This window comes from Xyrauchen texanus, chromosome 47 (assembly GCF_025860055.1).
Source record: "Xyrauchen texanus isolate HMW12.3.18 chromosome 47, RBS_HiC_50CHRs, whole genome shotgun sequence".
Lineage (NCBI taxonomy): Eukaryota > Metazoa > Chordata > Actinopteri > Cypriniformes > Catostomidae > Xyrauchen > Xyrauchen texanus.
The window spans coordinates 18049475-18062073 of NC_068322.1; the positions used below are offsets into that span (position 1 = coordinate 18049475).

The 12599-nt window shown below is 39.2% G+C and overlaps 1 protein-coding gene across 3 annotated transcripts in view; it reads right to left on the bottom strand.

Annotated features, from left to right (window-relative positions):
• Positions 1-12599, bottom strand: part of ppfia2 (PTPRF interacting protein alpha 2) — a 182644-nt gene that overhangs the window by 6451 nt on the left and 163594 nt on the right. For 2 of the 3 annotated variants that reach the window (XR_007969906.1, XM_052120655.1), the window contains exons 21-29: positions 10092-10173; positions 9477-9677; positions 8350-8412; positions 6448-6480; positions 5876-6051; positions 4762-4859; positions 2969-3144; positions 2808-2876; positions 2420-2576 (exon numbers count right to left, since the gene is read on the bottom strand). Coding sequence is in view for 2 of the 3 variants with exons in the window: in XM_052120655.1 (XP_051976615.1) it covers positions 2420-2576; positions 2808-2876; positions 2969-3144; positions 4762-4859; positions 5876-6051; positions 6448-6480; positions 8350-8412; positions 9477-9677; positions 10092-10173 (1055 nt within the window). In the remaining variant the exon portion in view is untranslated. Of the gene's footprint in view, positions 1-239; positions 297-2419; positions 2577-2807; positions 2877-2968; positions 3145-4761; positions 4860-5875; positions 6052-6447; positions 6481-8349; positions 8413-9476; positions 9678-10091; positions 10174-12599 lie in introns of all 3 variants that reach the window. The other variant, XM_052120656.1, reaches the window with a different exon arrangement.

The window sequence follows — 12599 nt, forward strand, 5'->3', positions numbered from 1 at the left end:
AATAAAAAAAAAAAAAAAACAATTGCTGGTATACCACGACCAACATATGCCTTACCGTTGAATTCAAATAACAATCAGTTGATATAATAGCACTACACTGTTTTCAGTCACTGTAGTTGACGGGTATACTTGACAGTATAGAGGAAAGGAGACAGTAAGACCACGTAAGGGAGTACGAGTACAGTTTAAGGGGTGGGGGTCTGGAATGCCACATGACTGGAGGCTCCGTTATATCTGACCTTGAAACCAGTCCAAATACATGTCGTCAGGACTGTCATCCATCACCTCATACAGGACTACAGCAGCAGTCCATAGAAAACAACAGAACACAATCAGACCAGTGTGTGTCTCTTCTTTTTGATGTTGTGTCTTCCTGGAAGTGTGTGGCCATGTTTGGAGCAGTATACTAGTTTAATTCTGACTGAACAATCCATAGTATGCTATGGAAGCCCATTTCTGCAGCATAAGAAAAAAAATTGCACTTTGGTAAGTAAAGATTTTGAGGTACTAAGTCATATTTATGATGTAAAAATAATTGACTTTTGAATCTCATAAATATGAATTGGTATCTAAATGAATACCAAAGCATAATGTAGCAGGGCGGAGGGCGGGGCCGGGTCATGTTTCCACACACCCGCCCCTAATCAGGCTAATCAAGCCTCAGAGAGGGATAAAGGCCGACTGGAGACTGCAGTGCGACGAGAGAGAGATTTATGGACAGCTGCCCGACACCTTTGTGTGTTTGTCTTTTTGTTTAAGTTTCTTATTAAAATATTATTTATATTCTCAAGCCGCCTCCTTTCCAATAATCCCTTTACACTGGTGCTGAAACCCGAGAAGGAGGAGGGATGCACCGTAGTGGAGTTCTCGCCACTACAGTCCACCTGAAAGGATAGCCCGGCCTCCTGGAAGCGGAGGGGAGATGGGGCTCCCAACCAACCGCCTAGAGCGGTTACCGCTGCCTGGGGTGGGGAAGACCCCTACCTTCCACCAAAAACGCGGCGGTGCGTTCCTACCACCAGGGGCCGGAGGACTGCCTCCGATCCACCCGGGGAGGTGTGGCTGTCGTCCACTAGAGGGTGGAGGAGTGGCCGAGGACCAAGCTAAGGTGTATCAGAGAACCGGCGAGTAAGTTCTCTCCAGCTGCCGCTACGCGTTGGCCTTTCCCACTCTTTTAAAGTTTACTTTGGTTTTTAGGGGGTACTGCACTGTTACAGGGAGCACCCCCCTGTGTTTTTAATTATTGTTGTTTCCCTGTCCCCTCCCAGATTCAGGATGGCGGGGATGACCTGCCGGCAGATGGGGCGGAAGGCGGTGTGTTTGTCATGCCGGACATGTTGAGAGAACGAGGGAGGAATGTGGCAGGGTGGAGGGCGGGGCCGGGTCGTGATTCCGCACACCCGGGTCCTAATCAGGCTAATTAGCCCTCGAGAGGGATAAAGGCTGACCAAAGATGGCAGTGAGAGAGAGACAGCTCAGTCTCTCTCTCACTTTGGGTTCAAAAGTGAACCCAAAGCGCTTTGCATTTACAAATCATGTTATGAGAAAACCACATTATGTGCGCTGGTGAAATTGGAGATGGTCTGACATCTGATTAAGACAAATTTACAGACAGCTGTCCGACACCTTTGTGTCTTTTTGGTTCAGTTTTATATTAAGCTGTTATTTATATCTTCAAGCCGGTTCTCGCCTCCTCCTTTCCATTAATTACAATTATTTTCATGTGGCAGAAGCAGGCTTCCATAGTATTCTCTGTGTACTGCTTACCTAAGATGCACTCACTTTCCTCATTCAAAAATTTGACAACTAAAATCTTAACGTGTCAACTACAGAGCTGTAAATGCCACGCTAATTAATATTTTTCTCTACTGCCAAACGCACTTCATTCTCGCTCATTGCTCCTCTCGCCATGCTATAGACATAAGGTGCTGCATAAACCCTGATAAGCAGAGTTGCAGGCGCGGTTATTTTAACAACAGTAGTGGAGACACAGTGAGTAGAAGATGCTAATATCCATCTATATTGCTAAACACATTGCTGAAAACAAAAATGAAGATCTTCATCTGTCTGATATATGACTCCAATGGTTCAGCTATGGTAAGTTTGTGACAGGACAAGTTAACGTGGCGCCTACATTTCCATTATTTCATAGTCAGCCTATTTATACCTACAGCCTATATATCTATATATAGCAAACAGTATTTTTATGTTGCACTGTTATGTAGATTGTAACTTGGAGTAATATATATAAAAATGTTCCATTTATCCCATACTGTTTCACTATTTTAAAAAGTAGTCGTTTATATGCAGTATATACAGGGAAGGATGATTTAACTCTACACTGAGTGCTTAAGCATGTGGAGAGTATTGTGCTCTGAATGGTAGTGTGTATTTTGCACATGCAGTTGCATTGTCTTACCCTCGGGTGGCAGTCTGCGTGAGTGTGCAGAGGTGGCAGTGAGACGGAAGCCCGCAGGCAGGGTCTCGGCCGAGCCGGGCATTATGCTGATCCCGTGAAAGTCCCGCGGAGGAAACTGCCTCCTCCACGATGGCCCTCTAAAGTCTTTCTCATCACACTGCAAACAGTCCAAAGACAGATTCAGACCACAATCATTACATAATGCTGTATCTGCCTTGAGCAGATGTCTGATGACGTTACGTTGGCTTTATTCCCAAAATAAGTAAGCTGCCTACAGCGGCCAAATCAGTCAATTCAGTTAGGATGCTACTTTAGAAGGCAGCTCCCTAGGTAGGCAGCTCACTATGTTTTCAAAATGTGTAAAAAATATAAGAAACTAGTGCTTAACCTCATCTAATCGTCTTTCTGTTCCCAGTGCCAGCAAGTTATTGTATTCTCGTTCCAGAATTTGTCTCGCCTGTAGAGGGGAAATTATTATTTATTTTTAAATATTCTTCCTTTAAAATAAAACTAGACGTAATGGTAGTGCTAGTGAATGTGTGTGGAGACCTGAGTGTTTTGGTTGGGGATCTGCAGCAGCAGGGCCAGACTGCTGTAGTCAAAGTTGTCATCGAGTGCGATGAGCGCCCCGTGCACGCCGCTCTCCAACAGGATGTTGGAGTAATCACGGAGACCGATGTTTTGAACCCATCTAATCACACGCTCATTGGTCCACACTAGCACATCTGAAGAAAAATGGAGTCATATGCATTTTTTCTTGGTCATAATGATTTACAAGAAAGTGTAGTTTGGCCTGTCGTACAAGTCAGTTTACATACACCTTAGCCAAATACATTTAAACACATTTTTTCACAATTCCTGACATTTAATTGTAGAAAACATTCCCTGTCTTCAGTTAGGATCAATACTTTATTTTAAGAATGTGAAATGTCAGAATAATAGTAGAGAGAATGATTTATTTCAGCTTTTCTTTCTTCGCATTCCCAGTGGGTCAGAAGTTAACATACAATTACAAAAAAAAATACAATTTGTTAGTATTTGGCAGCATTGCTTTTAAATTGTTTAACTTGGGTCAAATGTTTTGGGTTGCCTTTCACAAGCTTTTCAGAATAAGTTGCTGGATTTTTGGCCCATTCCTCCAGACAGAACTGGTGTAACGGAGTAGGGTTTGTAGGCCTCCTTGCTCACACAGACTTTTTTTGAGGTCAGGGCTTCGTGATGCCACTCCAATACCTTGACTTTGTTGTCCTTAAGCAATTTTGCCTCAACTTTGGAGGTATGCTTGTGGTCATTGTCCATTTGGAAGACCCATTAGCAACAGAGCTTTAACTTCTTGGCTGATGTCTTGAGACGTTGCTTCAATATATCCACATGATGCCACAAATTTTGTGAAATGCACCAGTCCCTCCTTCAGCAAAGCACCCCCCATGCTTCACAGTTGGGATGATCTTCGGCTTGCAAGCCTCATCCTTTTTCCTCCAAACATAACAATGTTCGTTATGGCCAAACAGTTATCTTTTGTTTCATCTGACCAGAGGACATTTCTCCAAAAAGTAAGATCTTTGTCCCCATGTGCACATACAAACTGTAGCCTGGCTTTTTTATGGTGGTTTTGGAGCAGTGGCTTCTTCCTTGCTGAGCAGCCTTTTAGGTTATATCAATATAGGACTTGTTTTACTGTGGATATAGATACTTGTCTACCTGTTTCCTCCAGAATCTTCACAAGGTCCTTCGCTGTTGTTCTGGGATTGATTTGCACTTTTCACACCAAACTCTGTTCACTCTTTAGGAGACAGAATGTGTCTCCTTCCTGAGTGATATGATGTCTGTGTAGTCCTATGGTTTTTATACTTGCATACTGTTGTTTGTACAGATGAATGTGGTACCTTCTGGCATTTGAAAATTGCTCCCAAGGATGAACCAGACTTGTGGCGGTCCACAATTTTTTTTCTGAGGTTTTGGCTGAATTCTTTTGATTTTCCCATGATGTCAAGTAAAGAGGCACTGAGTTTGAAGGTAGGCCTTAAAGTAAATCCACAGGTACACCTCCAATTAACCAATTAGACTATCTGAAGCTAATTGCCTAAAGGATGACATCTTTTCTGGAATTTTCCAAGCTGCGAAAGGCACAGTTACCTTTGTGTATGTAAACTTCTGACCCACTGGAATTGTGATAAAGTAAATTAAAAGTGAAATAATCTGTCAGCAAACAATTGTTGGAAAATTGACTCATGTTAGGCACAAAGTAGATGCCCTAAACCACTAGCCAAAACTATAGTTTGCTAATATGAAATCTGTGGAGTCCTTAAAAAATGAATTTTGATGACTTCAACTGTATGTACCTCTGATCTCATGTTGGCTGCTCTCTCTGCGTCTCTCCAACTCTTTCCTGTCATAGTTGAGCTTCTTCAAACACATGATGCCGTACTGCAGGCTGGTTCTGTTACCATTTTGAATAAGAATCAGTTAATGCAGCTTAAAAGGATGATTCATTTGTCATTATCTAAGCACCCTCACTGCTTCTATGGTACTTTTTTGTCCTTTCTGGACTTACTGTCTATTGTCATTGTATGGAAAATAGAAGCATAAATGTTTATTTCCATGGAAGACAGTAATACAGGTTTGTAACGACAGGGTGAGTTAATGATGATATAATTTTCATTTTTGGGTGAACTAACCCCTGAAAAATACAGTAATATTAGAGCCTAAACATGTGAAACAGAACGGCTAATAGTACATTAAAGGAATAGTTCACCCAAAAATTCTCATCATTTACTCACCCTTGTGCCATCCTAGATGTGTATGACTTTCTTTCTTGTACTGAACACAAATTAGGCTGTAGATCCTATTACAGTGCAAGTCAATGGGTGCCAACATTTTGAAGCTGTAAAATCCACATACAGACAGCATAAAAGTAATCCATGTGTTCAGACACGATATGACAAGAGTGGGTGAGAAACTGATCAATATTTATAGTAAAAAAAAAAAAAAAAAAAAAGACTATTAATCTGTTTCTCACCTATCATATCATGTCTAACAACGGACAGAGTTGTCTGGAGTACATTTATTTAGTTTTGGTCACCATTCACTTTAATTGTATGAACCCACAGAGCTGAGATATTCTTCTAAAAATATGAATTTGTGTTCAGCAGAAGAAGAAAAGTCATACACATCTGGCATGGCATGAGGGTGAGTAAATGATGAGAGAATCTTCATTTTTGGGTGAACTTACCCCTTTAATATATTATATAAATGGTTTCTAAAGAACAGATGGGGATATTCCACCTTAATCGTGGATAATATATACAGTGATAATTTTCTCTAGTTTACATTCAATTTCTTGCTATAATCCTTATCCAAAAGTAGACTATAAGGTGCTGATTCAAGGACATATTCTTTCACTATTCAAATTGGGAATAAGATGAGAGCGGTTTACTGTAGTTCTGGATCATTTACCTGTGGAAGCTGTCCACCATTTTTAAATGCACTCTGAGGTCTTTCTTGGTGAGATGGTCCAGCATGCGTGCATCCACCAAACACTCCATGAAGTAGCTGCGGTACTGAGGTAGACCTAGACTGGGCAGCCACTCGTTCCCAATCCATTCGTGGTTCATATCGCCGTATGCCAGAGTCTAAATGGCATATACAACACTTTAGATTAAACAATCATGCCATTGCAGCCCAACTAAAAGAAAATCTACTTTTGTTTGTCTAGACTATACACTGAAAACCCTAATAAGTTCACTTTACTCAATTGAAATGAGTAATGGCATCTTCAAAACATGTGTAATTAAGTTCACTTAACTTTGAAATATTGAATCTAATTTTATATTTCATATAAGACAAGATAGGAAACAAGTATATTACACTATTCTCATGTGAACAGTGTGTGTGTGTGTGTTATGGAAATACCTTCAAAAGAGTTTGAGAAGTACATTTTGTACATTTATGTCAGTACTGTACAAGTGCCCCTGCAAATAAATGTATGCTGTGTGAGAAACAATGAAAAGAAAATGTTGTACTCTTACCTGTGACCAACTCCCCTCTTCTGACTCTGACTTCTGTAGGGTGAAGCATAAGAAGTTATTTTATCCTTACAAGGTCTTTATATTGTTTCACAATGTACACAATTATTTACTTTGTAAAAGTAATTGACTAATCTACAAATTCTTCCTTTTGTAATATCAGTTCATACATCCCACACAATCACCCAATCATATAGAGCTAATGTACTAATTTGTTAGGAATTAGCATTTCTGCAACAAGTATGTACTGTAAAAGCACAGTCATGCAAACATACAACAGACTTCCACATTTTATATCACACATTGCATCAAATACATAAAGCATACATGCATTTTCACTGCTAATAACATCCATGCACTTTAATCACAGTATATCGTTTTCCATTGTGGACTCATGTTCTTAGTTTTCAGTGATTGTTATGTTGATGAGAGGTACAAAATGAGGTGAGCTGTGATTGTGCCCCTGCTCTGACATCAGAGTGAGGCTCAGTGGGAAATAACAAGACTAGTTTTATTCTCTTTTTACTGATTACATTTGATTTGTACATTAAACCATCTATTCAGCCTCGGTTTTGTCAGAGGTGCTCTATGGGATATTAGGACCTCTGTCATTGCCAGTTCACCCATCTAAAGATCACTAGTCATGCACTTGAGCTGGCAAATTTAGTATAAAGGATTTAAGTTAAAAACAATTGCTTGCATTTGATAAGCAATCTAGAAACTATTTGGAACCTGAAACATTAATATTTTATTTTATTCATTTTTAAAAATTTAACATGTCCAGGATTAAATCCCAGCTTTCAATGTGGTGTCAGATTTAAGTGTCTCAATTATGTATCTTGTGCATTAATAACTAATGTGAAATTTCTGTGACATGTTTTGTTAATGCTCTTAGAAATGCTATTATTATTAGATAGTGAAAAAAGCATGCAGGCGCAGTGCCAGAGGGCATATCTTATAAAAATAGCTGTCTAAATCCGCTCCCTAGTTCAGCCTCATGAACTTTCCTCTTTCTGTAGAGCAAAAGTCTGTTACAGTGTGGATGAGGTGAAAACATGACAAAATAAACTGCTGGCCAAAAGTTTGGAATAATGTACAGATTTGGCTGTTTCGGAAGGAAATTGGTACTTTAATTCACCAAAGTGGCATTTAACTGATCACAAAGTATAGTCAGGACATTACTGATGTTAGTTTGAGAAATAGATGCCTCACATGTCCTCAGCTGACAGCTTCATTGAATTCTACTCGCTCAACACCAGTTTCATGTACAACAGTAAAGAGAAGACTCAGGGGTGCAGGCCTTATGGGAAGAATTGCAAAGAAAAAGCCACTTTTGAAACAGATAATTGGAAAAGAGTGTTATGGATCTTAACCCCATTGAGCTTTTTTGGGATCAGCTAGACTGTAAGGTGCGAGAGAAGTGCCCGACAAGACAGCCACATCTATGGCAAGTGCTACAGGAAGTGTGGGGTGAAATGTCACCTGAGTATCTGGACAAACTGACAGCTGGAATGTCAAGGATCTGCAAAACGGTCATTGCTGCACGTGGAGGATATTTTAATGGGAACCCTTTGAAGTAGTTTAAGTTCAAATTGTAATAGTAATTTTTCATGTTATTAATGTCCTGACTATACATTGTGATCAGTTAAATGCACCTTTGGTGAATTAAAGAACCAATTTCTTTCCATAAGAGCAAAATCTGAACATTATTCCAAACTTTTGGCTGCCAGTGTATATTAGTGTGGACATGGTCTTAGTCATGAGTGACCCAAAGTAGACCAAGGCCCTTGCTAATGCCTTAAATCAAGTCCATGATATACTGATTTACGTCATTGAGAAATAGGTAGTGCAATGAGACACAACCAATGTTAAGAAAACAAAGTGGAGAAGGACATGCTGACTGACCGTTTTGGAGGGGGCAGCAAGGGTCTCCATTTCCTCATGGGTTAACCACACATTACCTGACGGCTACATGGGTGGCAGCAAATCCATCAGGAATGGCAAGCAGTGTTAAAGAAGAAGAGCAGCAGCACTGTAAGCCAATAGTGTTACAGCATCACAGTCAGATCAGTAGTAAGACCCGCCCACTTAGGCAAAGGCCTGAGACAGCACAAACACACAGAGCATCAATCCTATTCACAGGACAGGAACTGCTGCTGGGGAAAACACCATTGCAACATGCTTAATGAGCTGATGTAGTTAGTAGAATGACTGCTGAGTAAATTGAAAACAAGAACTTTGATAATAGTTTGTTGGACTGCTGGGATGTGGATGTGTCAGTCTGTGAAAATGTGATTACACGATATCATCACAGCTCAGCTGTCACAGCGAATGCCAAACACACATTACCATGGCAACGGGAAATCAAAGCTGCAGAGGGATTAAAAATGGATGAAACTGAGAATGTTTGGTTGGGATTTGATTTCAAAGCCATGCTTCAACTTTAAGCACTTTTATGTCCCTGAGGTTGATTTGTCTTAGAACAAAGACTTCATTAAAACTGATGGGACTTCATAATTTATTTTAACGCATTTAATGTATAGATTTGGCCCAGACCACAACTTTCTGGGTCTTTTCTGATCCCATTTCTTATACATGTTTAAAACTGATAATCCAGAGCACAATTTCAGATGCAAGTTGATGACTTTTTATGATGCACATCTGATATTAAATTCAGAAGGAATTCACTCTGTAAATGTGTTTCTATCATAGTTTATGCTCAGACCTTCTTACTGAATAAAGATGTATCCACTACAAGCAAGCACATGGTTTTTATGCGCATCTTGGAGATTTAATTTGCATCATTTTTTTTCCATCCAGCAGTTTTTATGCAATATCCCCAAATGTGCATAATGCTTGAACATTGTCTAAAGAAAAATCATGGTAAATATAACCTTCAAGATCTAATTTTGACAAATTACACTAAGTGTAAAAATGTTATTTTATTGTGTAATTACTGTAGGATAGATAAAATCCTAGCTATAAAATTAGCCTGACAAAGGAGGTGGTATACAGTGTGTGTGTGTACTCACTGTTCTAGATGTAGGGGGTGCTGAGGGGCTGGTGAGTGAGACCATCTCCTGTATGGCCAGGCGTAGTTTGAGGCGGTGCAGCGGGTTACTGATGCCGATCTCTCTCTGGATCTCAGTGTCCGACAGGGCCGACATAATAGCACCGCTTTTCACATTGGCACGACATGCTGCCACATACCATGCTGGCATGCCCAGCCACAGCTACAGACACAAACAAAAACGCAGTAGCAATTTTTCAACAAGAAACACATTAAAAGTATAGAAATGTACTTAAACATGTCCAAAAGTGCAATAGATAAATTCCTAGCTCCACCACTAGGTCACAGCATTGCCTCATTTAGCCAAAGGATGTTTTGATGTTCTAATGATAAGGTTTGTAATTTCTTCACCACTAGCATCACAAAAATAATGACTCTTTTCAAACAGGTTTACAGAACACTCATTCTCGCCTGCCACTGGACGCCCAACAGATAGTTCCGCCCCTACCTAACTCTGATTAACATAGAGGAGGCTTCAAGTTAATTTCTCTCATTGCAAATATATATATATATATATACACAGTATATGGGAACAGAAAAGTTTAAATTTGCTTTGGGGCAAGTGAATGCCGCCCACCTCCAACCACACAACAACAGTAGGACCGTCCCAATGAGCAAAGGGTAACCCCTTTCTTCTGGCTTCCTCCAACAACTCGTGCCTAAAGAGAGACAAGGAAAGACAAAGTACAGAATCAGCCCCCTTTAGAAATAATCATCAGAACAGACAGAGAGAGAGAGATGTAGAGATAGAAAGTGAGATGCATTATTATCTGTTTATACCAGGTTTCCTGTCCTTTAATGGCCAATATCTGTTTGTCACCAGAGCAACATGTAACATAATGCATCACATTTGATTCGATGCTGCTTCCTAATCAGCATGCTACATGACGAATGCATGTCTTTTAAAGAACTTTTCCATGTAGTCTCTGTAAATAAGCAATGCTAAAAGTAACATACTGCACTGTTAGAAGAGACATCTCTTTGAAATGTAATTTAGAATCAAAGACGAGGTTTGGGGTGGGATAAAACGAAGAAACTATGAGAGAAGAAAATCATGCTGAGACTTAAGCTAACAGAAAGTTCCTGTTTTTTTAGATAAAGACATTGTGACACGTCCTTGCTGTGCCTTGATCGCCACCTTTAAAACCGAGATTGTGTTGAGAGCTTCAGGAAACTGAATACTGCGACTTATCAAGGGAAAACAGAAATTCATTCTCTTTTGATCCTCTGTGTTTTTCTTGATAAATATTTGTGCTTTTAGACAAGACTGCCATCATAAACTCTGATCAAACAATTGTCAAACAAGTTTGCCTCCTTGTCATTTAGCAACTTTACAAGTGCTACAAGACTTGTACCTTAGACTGTCCACAATGTTCCAACAAATCTGTCCTAATGTCAGAATGTGAAAAAGCAAGGATCCATCTTACAGTCTGTAAAAATGTACTGAACCGCCATTTTTAACATATTTTATGGTAGTTGAATGTTGTGGTGGACTTTAAGGCAGAGACAGTATTGGATGTTCCTCCCTCAGAGAGCAGCTTCATCATCCACATGTTTGCAGGCTAATGTAAGGACACGTTGATGAACTGTTGTGCAGTTTAACACATGCAGTAATGAGCGACTAAAGTTATATCTGGAGAAATTAATCCTATAACTCACAAAAATGCTAACTTTTCAGCCGAAACAGTGCCATGCTGGAGCCAATGTTCAACCAGGGGCTCACATGTCCACTGACTTGAGATTCGAACAATGGCGTAACTATGTTACGGCTGGGTATCGGCAAGTACGTCACAATACAATTTTGTGATATATACATCCAGTAATACAAATTTGTAGAGAAAATAAAACATTTATATTACGCTTACAAGCGGGGTTTCAATTGAACAAATCTATGTTAGCACATACTGACTCATTGGGTCAATTGTAACACGGAATAATGCCACCATTACATTGCTGCATTTTTCAGTAGGGCTAACAATCAAATAATGATAGTTAACAAAGTGTTTTCATTTTGATATTCAGGAAAATGTTACGATTAACCAATACTTATGGAGTATATATTATAAGTTTCAAACTACGCTCAACTTGACAGCGGTCTAAAACGCTGCGTCTCACCAAAGTGAGACCCTCCAAAAGTGTCCGTCTGACAAATATGTACATTGACGTGTCCTTAGAAAAGCCCTTATCGTAAGCCTACCTCAGACTAATTGACAAACTCAATTGCAAAATAGATGGCTGTGGACTGTAGGCTATGATATGGATCAGTGGTATGGAAATAAACAATGTTTCTTTCTAAAGCCACATGCTGTACTTTCTGCTACAATAATGTAATGTATTTTAATTATCAGAATTATTTATAATTTTGCGATTTCTTCAGCTGATCAAAAATTAGGGATGCTTCGATACCATTTTTCCTCTTTCGATCCGATTCCGATATCTAAAATCTCAGTATCGATCGATCGATACCGATCCGATACCAGTGTTGTTTTTTGCATAATCAGTTTCGAATACCTTTACTTCATTGTGTGGATCTAATTGGGAGTACTCTTTATTATGTAAAGAAACACAACCTCTAACTACACATTATTTCAATATAAATGTATAGCCTATTCAAATAAAGCTTTATTGTTGTTATCTATTCTACTGGATAATGTAGCAGCAAATTAACTGTAATTCCAGTTAAAGTCTTCAGTAGAAAATAAGCCAGGCAACTTGTATCTGGACTTTAAAGGATTCTGGTATCTTTTTAGTTCAATTTACTTCTCATTCACACCATACATTTTTGGAACCCATTCAACTTAAATATTTTTATAATTTGTAAACAAATAATAAATTGTTATTATTATTAATTGCTATTAGAATTGTATAATACAACAGTAATATACAGTAATTCAGTCCTGCATCTTTAACTTTTAAACCCTCTGGATTTTATTTTGACGGTCAGAACACTCCAGGAAGTCCAGTAAGTGTCTGTTTGTATGCTACTTCACAGTATTTTAATTTGCTTCTTATTCAAATTCTGTTGAAATAGTCCTCTGGTGCCCTTCTTAATGCATATTATAAGTGAACCGAACTATTGAGCATC